Source organism: Gymnoscopelus microlampas, assembly GCF_963454915.1.
Source record: "Gymnoscopelus microlampas genome assembly, chromosome: 18".
Classification (NCBI taxonomy): domain Eukaryota; kingdom Metazoa; phylum Chordata; class Actinopteri; order Myctophiformes; family Myctophidae; genus Gymnoscopelus; species Gymnoscopelus microlampas.
The window spans coordinates 44,064,679-44,077,624 of record NC_139955.1 but is presented as its reverse complement, the minus strand read 5'-3'; the positions used below and the strand labels follow the sequence as shown (position 1 = coordinate 44,077,624).

Sequence of the window (12,946 nt, the reverse complement as noted above, 5' to 3'; positions counted from 1 at the left end):
CTCTCTCTCTCCCCCTCCCTCTCTGTGTTTCTAGGTGAGTCTGTGAGCGTTTTAACTTAATAAATAGTAAACACATTTCACCCCCCCCCCCCCCGCCCGGAGGGCTCATGATTGATACCATGCTCTGCTGAGGTGAAGGACTAGCTCTCATATAATGGATGTGGGCCATACACACCTAAATGGTTTTGCATCAGCCTATCAAAGGCAGCGCTATGATGTGTTCACGGGCACACGTAAGACATAAAGCCATTCGAGCTGAAAATTGTCCTTATACTTTATTTATTTTTTATTAACCCATTAAGACCTGGAACTGTGTCATTTTTTGATTTGAGCTAAAAAAAGCATTATTTTACACTTTGGGCTATTCAAAAATAGCAGATCTACAAGCTCGTAGCGCGGCACCGAGTGCCGCGCTACGAGCTTGTAGATCTGCTATTTTTTGAAAATTCGTGAAAATGTGTGCAAATCTTTGAATATATATATTTTTTTAAAGCGAACATTTTTAACTCAAATCTTTGCTTCTGGGGGGTCCCTGGAACAAAATATTTTGATGGGGGTCCGCGGCCAACTACATATAATTTTGGGGGTCCTTGATATGAAAAAGATTGAGCATCACTGATATAGAAACATACGTTTTTCAGAAAACTGTTGGGATTTAGGAGACATGTATAGGCTCGGCTTCAGGTCTCAATGGGTTAAGCTAACTGGGGGTGAGGGGGGGGGGGGGGGGGGGTTAAATTTTGCCTCCGGGGGGGCTAAGGCTTTACTGTATATAAGTTTGTTTAAACTTCTGGCTTCATATTAAAAGTTACCTCATGCCTAGCATTCGGTAGGTTTCCCCGTGCTATTCATCATAAAGGGAACGTTCACAGTCATAATGCAGTGTAGTTTTCACTTTCAATTTACTGCGGTTAACCCATTACAACCGGGAACGCATATCTGTGTAACCACTTTAACCATTATTTACCTTGGCTATTTTTTGGAAGAAAATATATATATATATATATTTTTTTTGTAACTCAAATCTGTGCCTCTGGGGGGGTCCATGGAACAACAATGTTTTCAAATGAGGTCCCCGGCCTAATACATATAATGTTAGGGGTCCTTGACATGAAAAAGTTTGAGCACCACTATCATAGCAACATATATATATATTTTTTAAACCGTTAGGATTTAGAAGACATTTTGTAGAATCCCCAGAAGCAAAGATTTGACTTACAATGTTGGCTTTAAAAATATACATATATTCAAAGATTTGCACACATTTTAAAGATCTTTCCAAAACTAGCAGATCTACAAGCTCCTCTGAGCTTGTAGATCTGCTATTTTCGAATATAGCCAAAGAGATCTAAAAAATCACACCCTGTGTGAAGGTAGCGGCGCCTTTGATACATTTTGTCATCGATATGTGTTTATAATGTGTTTATAGCCACGTGTCACGTGAAGCTTGACCAATCACTTTGTTGACGCACCTGACCAATCAGAACGTTGACGTACGCACACGGACAAAGTCAGGTATAGAGCAGGATCCGCTCTATACCTTTAGGTATAGAGCGGCTAGCGCCGCTAAAAATGACACAGATGCTTTCCCGGTCTTAAAGGGTTAAATGAAGATAAATCTGTCTCCATTTGGCCCTCTGTACCGGAGGAATGTCATTTTAAATTACCCGGGAAATGTGTCCTATAATTCCTAAGGCGTCAGCTGGAAGTTATCTTTGACAGCGAGGTGATGTTTAGGGAACAGAGGCAAGTCAAACGAGCTGTGTGGAAGTTAGTAGACATTTAGGCTATACTCGTAGGCTTATAGTTCTAAGTTAGAACATATACAGTGAGTGGTGGAAAAAAGTACTCACATGTTTTACTTAAGTAGAAGTATCAATACTGCAAATGTTGAAGTACTCGCTTACAAGTAAAAGTCCGGAATTCAAAATGTAATTGAATAAAAGTAGAAAAGTATTGGTATCAAAACATACTCAAAGTACCAAAAGTAAAAGTACAAAAATGTTTGAAAATATCAGATCTACAAGCTCACAACGCGTCGCGGTGCGACGCGTTGTGAGCTTGTAGATCTGCTACTTTCAAATACCCTAGGTATGAAATAGGGCCAAAGTGGTTAATCTATGTTTTATAATATAATAATTTATATCTGCAAAGTAACTAGTAACTAACGTTTTCAAATAATTGTAATGGAGTAAAAGAATAATATTTGCCTCTGAGATGTAGTGGAATAAAAGTAAAAATATTGAAAATGGGAAATACTCCAGTAAAGTAAAAAAAAAATCCTTAAAAGTGTACTTATAAGCACAGTACTTGAGTAAATGTACTTAGTTACTTTACACCACTGGTTCTAAGTTAGAACATAGTCATTTATATCAGGGGTCTTCAACGTTTTACAGGCCTAGGACCCCTTAGCTGAGAGAGTGAGATGAAGCAGGGACCCCCTCCACTACATGTGTTATGGTATTGTGTTGCAGATTTGTGGATAGCTTCATAGACTTGTTTGACAGAACTATCATCAGGGAAGAATTTGTGTTTTTCGTTTATTTTACGTACTTTGCTTTCACAGAGTCACGTTACAGTGTGAAAACTGCTGAACGCCACTTAGAGAGGTGTGTGTGTATGTTTGTGTGTGTGTGTGTGTGTGTGTGTGTGTGTGTGTGTGTGTGTGTGTGTGTGTGTGTGTGTGTGTGTGTGTGTGTGTGTGTGTGTGGGGGGGGGGGGCGGGGGGGGGCACGAGTGCACTATACACACACATGTGCGAGTGTGTTAAACTTTTATTACTGACGACTCTATACTGGCAGGCTCGGGGGAAGGTCATGGAAGGATTAACACACAATACACAAGAGACCAACACACGCACGCGCACACACGCACGCACGCACGCACGCACGCACGCACACACACACACACACACACACACACACACACACACACACACACACACACACACACACACCAACGTTATTACTACTGCACTTGTGAGGACATCAGCATGTGTCTAACGCTAACCCCCCCAAAATGAATCTTTTCCTAATTGTAAACCCGACTCCCCAAATATGTTTTAACCATAAAACGACCATTTATCTTGTGAGGGCCAGGAAATAAATGTCTATTTCTCAAATTGTCAGGACATTTGGCTCTTACAAGTACAGTAATACACACACACACAAACACGCACGCACGCCGTCGTCGCACGCACGCGCGCGCGCGCACACACACACACACACACACACACACACACACACACACACACACACACACACACACACACACACACACACACACACACACACACACACACACACACACACACACACACACACACACACACACACACACACACACACACACACACACACACACACACACACACACACACACACACACACGCAGTGTGTGACCTGGGGGGACCCGCCTAACAAGTTAATCCAGTGTTAATCCTGACTACATTCATCACCCCGTCCCACGGCTATCTGTCTTCCCTTAACCTTTGCTTTCTAAAGCAGGTGTAGCTATAATCCTATGCCTTTAACTGGCTCTGCTCTGCTCGGGGAGCCCGACCCGACCGCACGATGCAGCAGCAGCGCTCCAAATGATTTGGGGCGAGGGGGGGGGGGGGGTGTTCAACAAGCCTTTGTGCAATAAAGTCCATGAACCCGACGATATCCCCGCTCGGCAATCTGCAAGTAAAGCATTCTACATTCATTCCATTCACTCAAACCGTGCTGCAGGTGTTTCCAGTGATGGGAAAAACAGGGACGTGCACAGATAGACTCTGGGTGGTGCTAGAGCACCTGCCCGTTTTTTTTTTTCCAGTTTACAGCAGGGGTCTTCAACAGGGGGTCCGGGACCCATAGGGGGTCCTCAGAGTTACTACAGGGGGTCCGCCAAATCTTTGTGTGATATGATTTTTCTTTTTACCATAACCACTCGAACTCTAGCATCCCTTTTCTGAGGAGAACTTTAGCCAAAAATAGCAGATCTACAAGCCCACAACGCCTCGCGCTGCGAGGCGTTGTGGGCTTGTAGATCGGCTATTTTTGGCAAAGAGGTACAGTATAGGTGTAGGGGGGAAAAAGAGCAGACCAAGTAAACAAAAAAAAGTATAATTTACTTGAGCACCTGCCCCTCAAAATGTCTGTGCACGCCACTGGGGAAAAAAGTGTTATTTTTTTAAGAGTAAGTGAGTATCAATACTGCAAAGTAGAAATACCCTGTTGCAGGTAAATGTCCGGAATTCAAAATGTACTTGAGTACAAGTACACAAGCATTGGTATCAAAATGTATTTAAAGTACCACAAGTAGAAAGTACTCATTATGCAGAATGTTTTAAAATGTGTAAAATGTAAAAAAATAAAAATACAGTAGTAGAGGAAAAGTAAAAGTACTGAAAATTAGTAAATGTACTTAGTTACTGTTAAGTAAATGCTGGGGGAAAGAGAGAGAGAGAGAGAGAGAGAGAGAGAGAGAGAGAGAGAGAGAGAGAGAGAGAGAGAGAGAGAGAGAGAGAGAGAGAGAGAGAGAGAGAGAGAGAGAGAGAGAGACTCACTCACACCTTCCATCAAAAAACTATCAAATACTACCATGGTGATTTGCATATCAAAACCCAAGGAACTGCCCAAATGAACATTGTAGACAGTGGCTGTGTATCAGTGAGGGGAGGTCTTCTGAGCTTTTGACACATGGCTGAAGTGGGCGGTGTGTGGTCATCACAACATGACTCACTTAAAAAAAACATAACATGTTTTTTTTAAGTCCATACTGCTATTCATAGGGCTGCACATGTGTCATGTGTTTCGCTAGCCAATCACAGTCCTGAATTTGCAAAGTCAGCCAATCACATTACAGCTAGTGGTGATGACACTAGCTGTAATGTGATTGGCTGACTTTGCAAAAGTATAGATTTGCATTGACTATGGAAGGGTTAGCGTTGTAGACTATTGGCCAATCACGGTGCAGGATTGGTCAGTGTCCAAACCTCACTTATAGGGGGCGGTTACACCGCCCCAAAAAAGGAACAATGGCCGCCAAGGAGTCGTCAAGGAGGAATGGTCAAATACAAGGAGTAAAAGGAGAATAAAATGCGAGAACAATGGTTTCTATCATAGCATGCCAACTTTCCTGGAAGAGAAAGCCTTCAGTCTCTCTCTATTAGCCTGGATTCCCCATCGATGATGTCACTGGTAGGCAGGTTTCTGAACTGCCCACACCCCTCTTCTGAGACACAGACCAAGTAAACTAAAATGTTACCATATCATTATATATTGATAATTAGTAAGGACCAATTACATGAATATAGGTTGAGAATGAGTTAAGTGGTCCTTACAGCCCTATTCAAAAAATAGCTAAAATAGCCGACCTTCAAGCTTGTCTCGATGTGGTGCGTTGGGAGTTTGTTGATCGTCTATTTTCAAAATGTTTGATTTATTTTTCTATTTTTTTCTCCATTTACTGACAATGTTTGAAAATGCATCTGTGTCTTCTTTTGATTTGACCTAAAAAGCATTATTTTACACTTTTCAAAAATAGCAGATATACAAGCTCATAGCGCGGCACTTGTGCCACGCTACAAGCTTGTAGATCTGCTATTTTTGAAAAATCATGAAAATGTGTGCAAATCTTTCAATATATATATATTTTTAAAGCGAACATTTTTACCTCAAATCTTTGCTTCTGGGGGGTCCCTGGAACAAAATATTTAGAGATGGTGTGGTCGGCGGCCAAATACATATCATTTGGGGGGTCCTTGACATGAACAAAGGTTTGAGAACCACTGATATAGAAACATACGTTTTTCAGAATGCTGTTTTGACATTGTAGACAAACTGTTTGACAAACTGACATTTGTAGAATCGGCTTCAGGTCTTAATGGGTTAAGAGAATATTGTCTCTGTCAAAAGTGTTACTAAAAAAAAATAAAAAAATATCAGATCTACAAGCTCACACAACGTGTCACTTTGCACCACGTTTTTAACTTGTAGATCTGCTACCTTTGATTATTTTGTGTGACGCTTTAGTAGGATCAAGTAGAGCATTCATTTACGAAACAAATGAGGCCAGGTGCCTCCTGCACCCCGTTTGCCACCTCCTTTGTCCCTGTTCCCTGTTTGTCAGCTCCTTTGTCTTTCATTCCCCTTGCCGCCGCCACCGTCCTCCTCCTCCTCCTCCTCCTCTTCTTCCTCCATTTCCTTCTCTTCCTCCTCCTCATTGTTCCCGGCCGAGTTATTGTCATCGTCGTTATCCTCCTCAATGTCGTCAATGTCGTCATCGTCACCGAAAATCTTCTGAAAATCACTGCCACTCTCCAGCTGAGCTCTACGAGCCTCTTGGGCTTGGAGCTCCTTCTCGCTCATTTCTCTGTTCTTACACACGAGCACGGTGTCCGTGGCCGACTGTGCTCCGCCAGCCTTATTGGGTCTCCTCCTCTTACCCAGATGCAACCTGGTCTCGAGCTCGTTGAAGTAAACGCCGTCACCGTCTCTGAAGATGAAGAGGTAGTCCTGGCTCGCTGTGTTCTTCACCTCCCCGTTATATTCCTGAGCTATATTGTAGTCGTACAGTTCATCCGGCGACGTGTGGTCCGACTCCTCGTCAGCGTCTCTCTTGCGCTTACGGAGAGTTTCCTCGCTGGGCAGGAAATAGCCCACAAACTGATCTTCTTCCTGGTCCGTCATGCCTTTGAGGATGGCCTGAGACATCATTTCCACACCTGCAGGTCCCGACATGTTTCTGGGTGCGGGATCAGAGTCAAAGATGACCTGAGCACACGGGTTGACCCACATCTTGAAGTCAGGGAACACGGGCAGCACCTCCAGGGGAGTGACTCCGGCCTTGCTGTGGTGCCGGGGGATGGATCTCTGAGCGTCCTCAAACGTCTTCTCAACGGCAGAAATCTGGCCGTCTCTGTCCTTGTAGATTCCCTCTGTGGAATGCTGTTTGTCAGACTCACCGACATTGTATTTGGCCTTCGCATTGGAGACGCCGTATCGGTTAACTTCCGTAGAGATGTACTCTGTTTTTCTCATCCAAGGGACCACCTTGGCGTGCTGCAGAGACCTCTTCGAACTGAACGGCGCTGGGATGTCCTCCTCCAGTAGCGTTTCGTCGGCCTGACCCAGGGTAACGCTCGGGTCCACGCGGTAGGCGTCTGGGTTGATGAGATCGATTGTGACCCCGAGGTCGGGTTCCGCCAGGAGCGCGTGTCTGTGCTGATTCTCCAGAGAGGCGGCTTTGTACCGAACAAACCTCTGCCGGTCGAACGTGTACGCGATGCATTTTGGATCGAAGGGGATGTCGGGTAGACTGTTGCAGTATTTCACCCGACAGGACAGTCCTGACCTCTCTGGAACCGCGGTTCTCCGTAAGGAGCTCCGAGTCTGGCCCGAGGGATCCATGGTCTCCGCATGAATCGTTCAGAACCGAGAGCACACTTCCTTTTAGACACAAAATAAAATTGAATACAACCTTGCAGTCCTAAACCTCCATATTTGAGAAAGACTGATGCCATCAATATGACGTCATACAAACGATGGCTTCATGCCTTGCACTTTTAAAGTAGCTCCTGTATAAGAGTGTATTTGTTAAACAAACAGCCACTCATGGCTGCAGTGCAATACGAGAGTGCGGACTAGTCGACACCAGAAACTGAAATGGTATCCTCCTATATTATAATTGGGAGGGTTATCATCACGATCATGTCATTATGACTCAGCCATAACCATATAAGGGGTTCGCAATGCAGCTACGCCCAAACATGGAGTGTGTTGTCTATAACCTCAATGTGTGGTCATGGCATCAGGCGCAAACAAATCAGTCAGCTCTACATATGGGGGTTTAGAACAATCACTACCATATATGGTGTTTGGGTTTAGGTTCGTGACCAAATATGACAGCGGCGGGCCGGCGGACTACGACAACAGAAGGGCGACATAGGTGTGAGTGCCGCATAAGTATCTGGTTGTAAGGCCAAATACCCGGGTTAGTACAGAGGGTGCTGAACTCTACTGGTGAGAGTTTGTCAAAGGTCTTGAAGATCCAGTCTAGAAGGATGTAGTCTTGATTAAATCTAGGTCAAAGAGTTGAGTCTTGGAGATTGTTGTAGGTTCTGTACTCAGAGTAAAGGGGAATGGCTGTCTGAAGCCAAGACCGGCCACAGTGGTGACCGATTAGAACTTGAATTAAGATGTCTGACCTGTGTAGTTTGAAGGGTGGTCCAAAGGAACCAGTGGCAGAAGCCAAGGGAGTATGATCTTGGAGATCGGAGATAGTTGGAGATTCTGGAGATCGTTGGTTGAATCTGAAACTATCGCTGATATTTTGGTACCTTTTACAGTACATCACTGGAGGTTCAGGTCAGAGACGCGGCCCTCACAATTATGTTGCACTGCCGATCTGACCAATATGCCCATATATGGGCGTATCAGAGGCACCCAGGGGTCACAAGTGCAAATCGGTGTGGTTCATCATCATCAGCAGCGTTGTTTGGGATAGATCAAAAACGACATCTAATAAGAGAACACGTTGTAACCATCTGTCTGTGTCCCGTTTGTGCCCATGTGGAGGTCTGTCTGTATACCTGTGTCCCTTTTATGCCCATATATGGAGATATCTGTATTTGTTGTCTACCTGTGTTCCTTTTATGCCCTTATATGGAGATATCTGTATCTGTCAGTCCTTATACCGTTTATGCCCATATATGGAGATCCCTGATGTCATGCCATATATGGGTATGCCCATACATGGCACGCACCAAGTCGGTCAATCCCATATACTGTATGTGCAGGACCATATATGGGCATAGCGATTTGGATCTGTGGCTCTGGACAACCGGATCTCCATGTATGCCTATATATGGGCAATGCCTTTTACCAGTTTCAAACTCTCACCAGAAGAGAGATCAGCACCATCTGTGCTAACCAGGGTATTTGGCCTTACAACCCACATACTTCCGTGTTTCTACAGAGCCCTTTCCACTACAACGTAAGGGTATTGTTTCAAGCCAGATAGCACTGTAAAGGATATTCCGCTGTTAGTCACCAAATAGAAAATATTGGAGGGTGGGGTCGGACATCACTGGTTAACAGCATCCCTGCAGTGGCTACCGGTTACCATTTAGCTATATTTTACAGTAGAGTTGCAAAGAAGATGAGCATCCATGAAGTGACATCTCACTAGATGAAGATGCAGAGGCTATTGTGCCTCTCCCCAGGGAGAATCACACGGCCGTGCCGGTTTCGTGGCGGTGTTGTACGTGGGCTGGTAACGTCTGCTTCCAACCCAAAGGTGTGTATCGTTGGAGGAGGTCCGGCGGGCTTCTACACCGCCAAGCACCTGATCAAGGCCCGGTGCGACGTGGAGGTGGACATCTACGAACGGCTCCCCGTCCCCTTCGGCCTGGTCAGGTTCGGCGTGGCCCCCGACCACCCCGAAGTCAAGAACGTCATCAACGCCTTCACGCAAACAGCGCGGCACGCCCGCTGTACCTTCTACGGCAACGTGAAGGTGGGGCAGGACGTGAGCGTGGCTGAAATGCAGGAGGCGTACCACGCGGTCGTACTGAGCTACGGAGCAGAGGGGAACAGGAGAATGGGCGTGCCTGGAGAAGGTCTCTCTGGCGTGTACTCTGCCAAAGACTTTGTGGGCTGGTACAACGGACTGCCTGCCGACGGCCGGTTGAGCCCGAGTTTAAGCCATGAAACGGCTGTTATTCTCGGACACGGAAACGTGGCTTTGGATATAGCGAGAATATTGCTGTCTCCCATCGACGTCTTAAAAAAGACCGATATCACTCAGCGCGCCCTGGACGTCCTCGCAGAGAGCCGGGTCCGCAGGGTGCTGCTCGTGGGCAGGAGAGGACCCATGCAAGTAGCCTTCACGATTAAGGAGCTCAGAGAGATGGTGAATCTGCCCGGCGGCACCAGACCCGACATGGTGCCTGCCGAGTTTGAGGGCGTTGCAGACGACCTTAAAGAGGCACCGAGGCCAAGGAAGCGTCTGGCAGAGCTGATGCTTACGACCGCCCTGGAATCCCCCGGAGAGAGGGAGCGGGAAAGACGCAGCGAGGCCCGTGTTTGGGGTTTGCGCTTCTTCCGGAGTCCCCTCGAGGTCCTGCCCTCCTCCTCCGACCTCACCAAAGCAGCCGGTATCCGATTGGCTGTCAACAGACTCGAGGGTTCAGGTGACGGAGCGTGCGCGGTGCCCACAGGCGAGGTAGAGGATGTGGCCTGCGGCTTGATCGTCAGCAGCATCGGCTACAGGAGCCTCCCAATCGACTCGTCAGTGCTGTTCGACCCCCACAAGGCCATCGTCCCCAACACCGCGGGCCGTGTCCGGCAGGCCACGGGACTGTACTGTAGCGGATGGCTGAAAACGGGTCCCACCGGAGCGATCGCCGCCACCGTTATCGACAGCTTGGATACGGCGCGCAGCCTTCTGGAGGACCTGGCCTCGGGAAGCCTGGACGTGTCTGCTGCCGCCAAGTCCGGCTCACAGGGAATCGGTGCCCTGTTTGAGACGAGAGGGGTGAAGCCTGTGACCTTCTCCGATTGGGAGAAGATCGACCAGGAGGAGATCAAGAGGGGAGAGGCGAAGGGGAAACCCCGGGAAAAACTGCTAGAAGTGGAGGAAATGCTTCGGGTGGCCCACACAGCGTGACATAAACCATCAAAAATGGTTTTGTATAATCTGTTACCGGCTCACTGGCAGTTCAGCCAGTTGGGTACACTAGCAGTGGCAACACAGAACCGCGCGGGGAAGGTTAACCCATTCAATCCGGGAACGTATCTCTGTGTCATTTTAACATTTCTTTGCCTATTCAAAAAATAGCTGAATCGCCCGACAGGGTGATTATCCACCTCTGCTCCGCGTCGGTGGATAATCACCCTGTCGGGCTTTACATTTCAACAATGACCACCTCCCCATACATTATCCCTTGCATATATTATATCCCAATCCGCCTGTCCACCCACCCATCCTCTCTCTCTCTCTTTTTGCCGATTATGTGGGGGCACACATGCAATACCCCCTGCGGCCCACCCGTGGGCCCTGGCCCACAGGTTGAGAACCACTGATCTATGACATCACGCAAGTATGACGTCGGTACTATGACGTCAGGTATGTCCATATATAGGCATAATCCGTCCACAACAGCTGACTATATATAAAAGCTACTATTGTCTATATCATATATACACATAGACGACTCCATAAAGTCTAATGTCTGTGTTTCAACCCGAGGCGATAACAACGACGACGACGACGACGATGCCGAGCAAGAAGAAGAAATACAACGCCAGGTTCCCGCCGGCGAGGATCAAGAAGATCATGCAGACGGACGAGGAGATCGGCAAGGTGGCCGCCGCCGTGCCGGTCATCATCTCGCGGGCGCTGGAGCTGTTCCTGGACTCCCTGCTCACCAAGGCCTGCCGGGTCACCGGCTCGCGGAACGCCAAGACCATGACCACGTCCCACCTGAAGCAGTGCATCGAGCTGGAGACGCAGTTCGACTTCCTCAAGGACCTGGTGGTGTCCATGCCAGACATGGGGACGACGGAGAAGGAGTCGTCCTCCTCCTCCTCCTCGGATCACCACCACCGCCGCACGGAGGTGGGGGGGGGAGCGAAGGACGTGAAGGACAAGGTCCCGGGGCGCAGAGGGAGAAAGCCCGGGACCGCCGGTCGTAAAGAAAAAAAAGGAGGCGCAGGAGGAGGAGCGACCATATCCTCCTCCAAAGTCAAGAACAAGAGGAAGAGGCCGAGCGACGAGTCGGAACACGAGGACGACTCCGAAGACGGCGAGGCCACGACGGACAGGGAGGAAGAGGAGGAGGAGGAGGAGGACGGCAACGGCTCACAGGCGAGCGCCGACCTGCAGCCGTCGGCGTCCGGCTTTCACGGCTCCTCCTCCCAGTACCTACCAGTGGTGTAAAGTAACTAAGTACGTTTACTCAGGTACTGTACTTTTAAGTACAGTTTTGAGGTATTTTTTTACTTTACCGGAGCGTTTCCAATTGTCAGTGCTTTTACTTCTACTCCGCTACATCTCAGAGGCAACATATTCTACTTTTACTCCACTACAATTATTTAAGAACTTTAATTACTAGTTACTTTGCAGATATAAATTATTACATTATAAAACATACATTAACCGCTTTAGCCCTATTTTATACGTAGGCTATTTGAAAATAGCCGATCTACAAGCTCACAGCGCGTCGCATCGCGACGCGTTGTGACCTTGTAGATCTGCTATTTTCAAACATTTTAGTACTTTTACTTTCGATACTTTTAAGTACATTTTGATACCAATACTTTTGTACTACTAGGCGGTTGTCCAGAACCACCAGAAAAAGCTCGGGCCTTATGAGCCAATTGATCGCTATGGCAACTCCAGCCTAAGCTTGATTTGGCTGAATTCCCCACTCCTGACATTTGATTACTTAGTCGTTCCACTTTCCACTCAGTGCAAAATGCGCATGTACCACCGCACAAGGATTTTAGGATACATGCCCATACATGGTCATATAATCATAACTTTGGGGATCTCCATATATGGGCATAAAAGGGACAAGGACAGACAGATATAGAGATCTCCGTATATGGGCACAAAAGGGACACAGACAGACAGACAGACAGACAGACAGAGATATAACGGTTACTCTGACAACGGGTATTCCATAACAGGGTGGGATATGCATGCCTCATTTGCATCGCTCCCAACCAGTGTTGCCAGATTCTGTGAGAGAAACAAGCAACTAGGTCTAGGAAAACCAGCCCAAAAGAAGCGACAATGGACCACATGTTGCACTTTAACATATACATCAGCTATTTGAAAATAGCAGATCTACAAGCTCACAACGCGTCGCGATGTGACGCGTTGTGAGCTTGTAGATCGGCTATTTTCAAATAAAATCTTGCGGGGAAATTATAATAAGCAGATCTGGCAACCCCGT

At 47.0% G+C, this 12,946-nt stretch overlaps 3 protein-coding genes across 3 annotated transcripts; 2 read left to right on the top strand and 1 right to left on the bottom strand.

Annotated features, from left to right (window-relative positions):
• Positions 1–6,110: 6,110 nt before the first annotated feature.
• LOC311034083 (RNA polymerase II-associated factor 1 homolog) lies at positions 6,111–7,394 on the bottom strand (the record flags this gene model as incomplete). The annotated part of the gene is made up of 1 exon (XM_084041826.1): positions 6,111–7,394. The coding sequence occupies one exon, from the start codon at positions 7,392–7,394 to the stop codon at positions 6,111–6,113; it is 1,284 nt and encodes a 427-aa protein (XP_083897952.1).
• Positions 7,395–9,174: 1,780 nt separating this feature from the next.
• On the top strand, positions 9,175–10,653 carry LOC311034082 (NADPH:adrenodoxin oxidoreductase, mitochondrial-like; the record flags this gene model as incomplete). The annotated part of the gene is made up of 1 exon (XM_084041825.1): positions 9,175–10,653. One exon carries the CDS (start codon positions 9,175–9,177, stop codon positions 10,651–10,653), a length of 1,479 nt encoding a protein of 492 aa, XP_083897951.1.
• A 609-nt stretch (positions 10,654–11,262) lies between these two features.
• Positions 11,263–11,925, top strand: LOC311034081 (uncharacterized protein; the record flags this gene model as incomplete). The annotated part of the gene is made up of 1 exon (XM_084041824.1): positions 11,263–11,925. The coding sequence occupies one exon, from the start codon at positions 11,263–11,265 to the stop codon at positions 11,923–11,925; it is 663 nt and encodes a 220-aa protein (XP_083897950.1).
• Positions 11,926–12,946: the final 1,021 nt, after the last annotated feature.